General features: G+C 45.3%; 1 protein-coding gene across 1 annotated transcript in view; it reads left to right on the plus strand.

Annotated features, from left to right (window-relative positions):
• Nucleotides 1–303: 303 nt before the first annotated feature.
• Nucleotides 304–8781, plus strand: part of PLCD4 (phospholipase C, delta 4) — a 23409-nt gene continuing 14931 nt past the window's right edge. Inside the window, exons 1-4 of the mRNA XM_006867865.1 lie at nucleotides 304–505; nucleotides 2969–3197; nucleotides 4236–4371; nucleotides 7981–8212. Coding sequence (XP_006867927.1) covers nucleotides 304–505; nucleotides 2969–3197; nucleotides 4236–4371; nucleotides 7981–8212 — 799 coding nt within the window. The remainder of the gene's footprint in view (nucleotides 506–2968; nucleotides 3198–4235; nucleotides 4372–7980; nucleotides 8213–8781) is intronic.

Raw genomic sequence — 8781 nt, forward strand, 5'->3', positions numbered from 1 at the left:
ACTCAAAGATAGCTACCAACTGAAGAGCTTGATCCATAGTGGGCACTCAGGACAAAATGGCTTCTTTCTCTTCCTCCTTTAATCTATTATTTTAAGGCCACTAAGATTCACCCAAAGTCCTTCATTCCTTCTTGGTCCTCTAGGTGACTGGTGTGAGCTGGTGGAGCTGTAGGTGATGGCGTCCCTGCCACAAGGAGTCCGTGAGTACCCCTGGAGGGACGAAGGCTTAGGGAGATACCCCAAAGAAAGGGAGGAGGCCGAACTCTGTTCTTGAGCCCTCCTGGGTCCTAGCCCCTCCCCACAATGCCCAAGGCTGGCTATCCAACCTCTACTTCTCCTGGCCCAGGGCTGCCCACTGACCCGGACCTGATGCTGATGCAGGAAGGCATGCAGATGCGCAAGGTGAGGTCCAAAAACTGGAAGAAGCTAAGATACTTCAGACTTCAGGATGACGGCATGACAGTCTGGCATTCTCGGCAGAACGGGTGGCGTGCCAAGCCCAGCTGTGAGTGATGTGGCTAGCTGAGGGTGGGCCCTGAGGAGCAGGGGAGGGACCACAGCTACAAGACTGTGCTGTTGTATTGTCCCTATTTGTGTCTTATATCTGAGTCTGGAAAATGGGGATTATAACCAGGGCTTTGAACCAGGCAGCCTGGTTCAAAGCCCTGGTTTTAATAGTCACAGGAACAGTGGGTGAACCAGAATGCTAACTGGAATGGGAAAGATTACAGGTCAAACCCTGCTAGAAACATAATCTCCCTCTTAGAAAATAAGGGTAGCAAGCGCCTGCATAGCAACCAAATCTCTTGAACCGTTGTTTCAAAAACAACATTTCCCAGCTCAAAGAAGGCTGCTGACTAGGCCGCCTTGAATGTGTATCACTCTCCACTGTCTTGGTAATAATCCAGTCTCCTGCATCAAGCTCCTGAAAAGGTGAGCCTCACTGTGCCTCTTCTGAGTCTCCCATTCCAGGGCTTCCACCCATAATTGTTCCCATTCTGTTTATCCTCCCAATGTACCCATTTAATAGATTTGAGTCTACTCCAGTTTTGCTTTTTCAGCTATGGCTAAATGAATTCAATCCAGTTCAAAGACCTGTCTGGCACATAGTGGTGGTGGTGGTGGTTATGTGCCATGGAGTCGGTTCAACTCACAGTGTCCCTGTATAGGGTTACCAAGGCTATAAATCATCATGGGGGCAGAAAGCCTCACCTTTCTCCCATGGAACTGCTGATAGTTTTGAATTGTTGACCGTGAAATTAGCAGCCCAATTTGTGACCACTATGCTACCAGCTCTGGTAGCGTAGTGGTTACGAATCGGGCTGCGAACCTTAAGGTCAGCAGTTCGAAACTACCAGCCGCTCCGCAGGAGAAAGATGAGGCTTTCTACTCCCGTAAAGATTTACACCCTTGGAAACCCTGTACAGAGTTGCTATGGGTCGGAACCGACTCGACGGCACTTCACAACAACAACAACATGCTACCAGCGCTCCTTTGGTCACATAGTAAGGCTCATTATTATTACTATAAGAGCATAATCTCAGGCATCCTCCAGCCTGGATTGAAACTTTTCTTTGTCCACTTTCTAGCTGAGTAACTTTGAATAAATTACTTAACACTCTAAGCTTTGGTTTTCTCATTATGTAGAACATAGATTAAACACCATCTATGGCACTGTGGGTTAATGCACCAGACTGCAAAGCTGTTAATGAGCCGAACTGCAAGGTTGGGAGTTCAAGCTCACCAGCTGCTCCTTGGAAACCCTATACAGGGTTGTTACGGGTTGGAACCAACTCTATGGCACTTCACAACAACAACAATCATGTAGGTTGGAGTCCTGGTGTATTGCTGTGGGTTAATACACTGGACTGTAGGGTCAGTTTGAACCGCAAGGTTGGCAGTTCAAGCTCATCAGCCACTCCTTGGAAACCCTGTACAGGGTCACTAGGAGTCGGAACCAACTCAAAGGCACATAATAACAACAACAACTATGTAGGTTACAGTGACCCAACAAGTTAATGTATAAAGCACCCAGCATGAGAATTAAGACCAGGAGGCAGTTAATAAATATTAGCCATTATGCAAAATGCTTTAATACGTTAAATGCATCAGGCCAATCTCTTTATATGGTAGCACTAGAAATGTGATCCTAGGGCATATCTAAGACAGCCTGCTTTAGCTACAGAACCAAAGCTCATGATCCACACCAGACCTAGCAGCAGTAAGTTGTTGCTGTTGTTGTTATGTGCCATGGAGTCGGTTCCGACTCATAGCGACCCTGCACAGGGTTTCCGAGGTTGTTAATCTTTACGGGAGCAGAAAACCTCATCTTTCTCCTGCGGAACAGCTGGTAGTTTCAAACTGCTGACCTTACGGTTCACAGCCCGATTCGTAACCACTACGCTACCAGAGCAGCAGTAAGAGAGGGGAGGAATTTGTCTGGCTCTCTCCTAGACAATCTGGAAAGAGAAAGTTTTCAAACCTGGAACGCCAGAACTGGACTTGGCATATAATGCTTTGGTGTAACTGCTTCTATTCCCAACTATGCTTCCATCTGTTAGCCCTTCTGATCCCCCTGAAATCCCCATGAGGACTTATCATAGAGTGAGACCCTCTCTTGTTTTAGATGAGGACACTGAGGTTAAGTCTTTGGTCTGTGTCACGCTGCCAACTGGTGGCTGGAAGACTAGTCTTGCCACTCCCAGCACCAGCCTTTTGCCATGCTGCATATGAAAACAGCAATGACTATGTGTGCTCCTGAGTCCCAGGCTTTGTGTCTTCCTTGTGCAGGGGCCGTGCTATATCATTCTAATCTTAATAGACGGGCTCATGCTTTTGAGGATCCAGCCTGCTGGAGTTTCTTCTCCCTCTGACTTAGCAGAGAAGGGAGTGCTGGTTCTTGGTCCTTGGTCCCTGCAACTTGGTGGACTCTCTTCCTCTGTGCTCTCACCTACTTCTTCTCCTGCAGTCTCGATCTCGGACGTGGAGACCGTGCGTGAAGGCCATGAGTCTGAGTTGCTTCGCAGCCTGGCAGAGGAGTTCCCTCTGGAGCAGGGTTTCACTGTCGTCTTCCACGGACGCCGCTCCAACCTAGACCTGGTGGCCAACAGTGCTGAGGAGGCCCAACTCTGGATGCGGGGGCTCCAGCTGCTGGTGGAGGTGGTCACCAGCATGGACCAACAGGAGCGGCTAGACCAGTATCAGCAGGATAGGGTCTTGGTGGGGTGGAAGTTGCTGAAGGAGCCAGAGGCTGCAGGGCTGTGGAGGCCCAGATGGGATGGGCAGGAAGCACACAGATTCACGGGAGGCTGAGGACCCTGAGGAAGAGATGAGTCCAGGCATGAATAAAGGCCCCCAGAATTGGAGGAAGGGACAATGGGAGGCAAAGGATGAACAAGGTGCGCTGATCCCAGGGACTGAATAGAAGGTGGCACTGAGTAACTACCAGTGGGGTAGGAAGCAGCCATTAAAGGGCACGGGGTATAGACTCACTTCAAGTTTCTTGATTTGTACGCACTTTCTACTCTGAGATTCATTCATTCATCATCTACTCAGTAAAATGTGTCAGACACTATGCTGGGCTTCAGGAGTATAAAAATTAATGAGATTAATAATTTAGCCCAATACTGCTTCAGTCAGTGGAGGGGATGGCATTGCGAAAATAGTCTATAGGAGTTCTATGGTACTTAGATTATTTGTGGGTGTTCAAAGGAAGGAGAAATATTTAATTCTAGCTTAGAGGGCTCAGAAAGTTTCAGGGAAAAAGGGGCACTTGGGCTGGGCCTTGAAAATGAGTAGAACATGAGCATGAAGAGAGGAAAAGGGGAAGGCACTCGTGAAGGAACTTGAAGGGACAATATGAGAGAAGGCCCAGAGACAGGAACTCAAAGATCAGGAGGGAGAATGAGCCATCAGAGAGCCAGGAGATTGAGGAATGTGGCTAAAGCACAGGGAAGAACCACAGATGTGTTGAGAAGTCTGGGATGACGCCAGATCATGGGGAGCAAAAGGGAGCTGGAATTTTGTGTTAAGGAATTTGGACTTCTCTCTGCAGGCAACATGGAGGTCCCTGCAGACTCCTAAACCATGCAGTGACAAGATAGATTGTTGGTCTGGGGACATTATTCAGAAGCTGTGTGGATAATGGGTTGGCATGGGAGAAAGACAAAGACAGGGAAGAGATGTTGATGTAGAAACCACACACACAGGCACACAGTGTTTTTTCCTTGACACAGACCTGGATGGTTGAGTGACTGGTTCCAGCGTGGAGATAAAAACCAGGATGGACGGATGAGTTTCCGAGAAGTCCAGCGGTTACTGCATCTGATGAATGTGGAAATGGAGCAGGAATATGCCTTCCAGCTTTTCCAGGTGAGTTTGCTGGGGAAAGATTTGCAGGAGTCAGCCAGGCCACGTTCCCATGTGGCTCTCAGAAGTACTCTGACTCTAAGCAATGCTCATTTGTTCAATTTCTACTCTGTACCCTAGTATAATGCCTCACTCAGTGGGGAATCAAGGGAAGAAAGTGCTCTTCAGATTTGTTGGAAAGATGAGTCCTTGGGTGGTACAAATGGTTAAGTGCTCAACTATTAGGCAAAAGGTTGGTAGCTGTGCCCTGCCAGAGGCACTTCAGAAGGTAGGCCTGGCCATCTGCTTCCAAAAGGTCAGAGCCTGGGAAACCACGTGGAGCAGTTGTACTCTGCACATAGAGTCAACATGAATCAGGAGCCAACTCAGCAGTAGGCAATTAACAACAAAAATGAAAAGTAAATAATAATACGTTACTATGTAGCGTAGTGGTTACGAATCGGGCTGCGAACCTTAAGGTCAGCGGTTCGAAACTACCAGCTGCTCCGCGGGAGAAAGATGAGGCTTTCTACTCCCGTAAGGATTTACACCCTCGGAAACCCTGTACAGGGTCGCTATGGGTCGGAACCGACTCGACGGCACTTAACAACAATAACAACAATGTCAGACTCAAGAACCCCTCCGTCCATGTCCAAAATGTTAAAGGTACCTTGTTGTTGTTGCTGTTGCTAGGTATCATCCAGTCAGTTTCAAGTCATAGCAACTCTATGCACAACAGAATAAAACATTGCGGTTACAAATCGGGCTGCGAACCTTAAGGTCAGCAGTTCAAAACTACCAGCTGTTCCGCAGGAGAAAGATGAGGTTTTCTGCTCCCATAAAGATTTACAGCCTTGGAAACCCTGTACAGGGTCGCTATGAGTCGGAACCGACTCCATGGCACATCACTACCACCACACCAGGTCCTACACCATCCTCACAATTATTATGTTAGAGCCCAGTGTTGGTTCCACTATGTCATTCCATTTCCTCTTTTCCGCTGATGCTCCACTTTACCAAGCATGATGTCCTTCTCTGGAGACTGGTTCCTCCTGATAACATGTCGGAAGTATGACAGACAAAGTCTCATTATCCTGGCTTCTAAGGAGCATTTTGGCTGTAAGTCTTCCAAAGTACGCTCAATAATCTTTTCCTACACCATAATTCAAATACATCAATTCTTCTCGGGTTCAACTTTCACATGCATATGAGGCAATTGAAAATACCCTAGTTTAGGTCAGGGGCACCTTAATCCTCAAACGGATATCTTTGCTCTTTAATACTTCAAAGATGTCTTTTGCAGCAGATTTGCTTAATGCAATACATCATTTGGTTTCTTGACTGTTACTTCCATGAATGATGATTTTTAGATCCAAGCAAAATGAAGTCTTTGATAACTTCAATCTTTTCTCCATTTATCATGATGTTACTTATTGATCCAGTGGTAAGGATTTTTTTTTTTTTTTACACTGAGGTGCAACCCATACTGAAGGCTGTGGTCAATATTTTAAGTCCTCTTCCCTTTCAGTAAGCAAGATTGTATCATCTGCATATCACAGTTTGTTAATGAGTCTTCCACCAGTCCTGATGCCACATTCTTCTTCATATAATTCAGTTTTTTGGATTACTTGCTCAGCATACCAACTAAGTAAGTATGGTGAAAGAATACAACACTGGTGCACACGCTTCCTGATTTTAAGTCATTCAGTGCTCCCTTGTTCTGTTCGAATAACTGCATCTTAGTCTATGTATAGGTTCTTGATGAGCACAATTAACTTTTCAGGAATATCCATTCTCCTCAATATTGTCTATAGCTTGTCATGATCCACACAGTTGAAAGCCTTTGCATAGCCAATAAAGCAAAGGTATACATCTTTCTGATATTCTCTGCTTTCAAACAAGAACCATCTGATGTCAGCAATGACATCCCTTGTTTCATACCTTCGTCTAACCTAGCTTAAAGCTCTGGCAATTCCCTGTCAATGTACTGTTGCAACCAATTTTAAATTACCTTTAACAAATTTTACTTGCATGTGATATTAGTGATACTGTATGATGATTTCTGCACTTCATTGGAATGGGCACGAATGTGGATCTCTTCCAACCAGTTGACCAGTAGCTGTCTTCCAAATTTCTTGACATAGATGAGTGAGCACCTTCGGTGCTGCAACAGTTTGTTGAAAGATTTCAATTTGTATTTCCTCAATTCATAGAGCCTTCTTCTTTGCCAATGCCTTCAGTACCTTTGGCTCTTGATCACGTGCTAGCTCTTGAAATGGTTGAACATTGACCATTTCCTTTTTTTTTAAGTTTTTATTGTGAATTATGTGATGGTTTACATGGGAGAACATTAGCTTTACATTCGTCCTATTGTATATCATTTCATTGCCATGATTGCTATCTCCTCCATGCATCATCAAACAACCAAAGGGTATACCCTACAAGCCTGCCCCCTGGTCATCAGCACACAGCCCCTCTCCCTCTCTGGGTCTAAAGTCCCCAGCTGCTCCATCTCTCCATGTCATAGTCTCTGTTTCGGTCTCTGGCATCACTGTTTCTCTGGGTAGGGTCCCGTACTCCGCTCTTCTCCCTTGGCCCATTTTCTCTTGGTACAGTGACTCTGTGTATTCCTTCCATCTTCTTTTGATGCTTTCTGTATCATTCAATATTTTCCCAGCATAGTAAACCATGTGGATTCAAAATGGCTAATACTAGTCCATTTCATCTCACTAGTGTTTAGGATCTTTGTGAGTTCCATTTCATTTTTGACTTCTAATTTTTTTGGTGTGGCATTGTAGAATCAGCACTGGACTTCAAATCACAAGGTAGGCAGTTCAAACCCACCAGCTACTCCTGGGAAACCCTCTGAGTTAGAACTGGCTTGACAGCACTTGACAACAACAATTTTCCTAGATTCATACTTCATGCATTCCACATTCTGATTATTAATGGATGTTTGCAGCTGTTTCTTCTCATTTTGAGTTGTGTCCCATTAGCAAATGAAAGTCCCAAAAGTTTTACTCCATCCATGTCATTAAAGGTCAACTACACTTTGAGGAAGCAACTCTTCTCTAGTAATATTTTGAGTATTTTGAGTGTCTTCCAACTTGAGAGGCTCATCTTCTGTCACTATATCTGACAATGCTCCATTGATATTCATAAGGTTTTCAGTGGCTAACCATTCTTCCTAACCTCTTAGTCTAGAAGCTGCAATGAAAACCATGGGTGACCCTGCTGCTATTTAAGATACCATGGCATAGCTCCCAGTATCACAGTGACACATAAGGATAACAAACTGACAGACAAGTGCTGGTATGGTACCTAGTAAATGAAAACCCCAAGTGGAATGTGAGTAAGTAGAAAGAGGGATCGTCTGACCCTTTAGGGAACTTTGGGACATTCAGCTCTTTCTAGTTGAAAACTTTCTCCAGTAGTAAATGATAGTGTATTATATGGCTGAGATTTTGTCTTTTATGTACTGAAGTAGCTTCTTCCATGAACACTAAATATCAGGAGTTTTGTGATAGCAAATTTGGATCAGTCCATTGATAAAACTGCTCATCTAGGTAAGTCAAGACCATCCTCTATCTGGTTAAAGGGTTTACTCACTCTCCCCTAAATCCTCTCTGGCAGGCAGCAGACAAGTCTAAGTCTGGGACTCTGGAGGGAGAAGAATTTGTAGAATTCTATAAGGCATTGACTAAGCGGGCTGAGGTGGAGGAACTGTTTGAAAACTTTTCGGCTGATGGGCAGAAGCTGACTCTGCTAGAATTTGTGGACTTCCTTCAAGAGGAGCAGAAAGAAGGAGACCGAGCTCCTGACCTTGCTCTGGAACTCATCGACCGTCATGAGCCTTCAGATAGCGGTAAGAGGGACAGAGACGTAGAGGCACCAGGCATAGAACATAGAACATAGAGGAGGGATGATTAGAAAGATCCAGAGATAGGTAGCCTTTCCTACCTTCCACCCCTGCCAAACTCTACCCTCTTCCCCTGCCCTATTATCTCATTCAGCCACACCCCCAGAAGAAAAGCAGCCATTCCTGGCCCAGAGACGACAGGTGTCTCCTCTCTTAGGCTAGTTCTCTCAGGAGGAAGAAGATGCCACAGATCCCCAGGCTAAAGTTTCACATCTTATGCTTTATGGTTCTTTCCAATGTTAACCAATGTCCTCAGTGGAAAGAGATGGAAGGCCCTTGGTCCTCTTGCTGTGGCCTCTTCTACAGTATAAATTATTCCTTTTCCTCTAGTTTCCCTTCATGGTTCCCAATTGCAGTCCAAATAGCAGCTAGCTTTCTGCTCTTTCCTGGGCTCTCTCTGGCTGCGCAGATAATAAGATAGCCAATCATCTGTTAGCAAGTACAGTTAAAATCTGCTTTCTTTGCCCTCAAACCTTCTTCCTTTTATCCATTCAGTAGACTCTTTTTTTTTTTTT

Source organism: Chrysochloris asiatica, unplaced genomic scaffold (genome assembly GCF_000296735.1).
Source record: "Chrysochloris asiatica unplaced genomic scaffold, ChrAsi1.0 scaffold00110, whole genome shotgun sequence".
NCBI lineage: Eukaryota > Metazoa > Chordata > Mammalia > Afrosoricida > Chrysochloridae > Chrysochloris > Chrysochloris asiatica.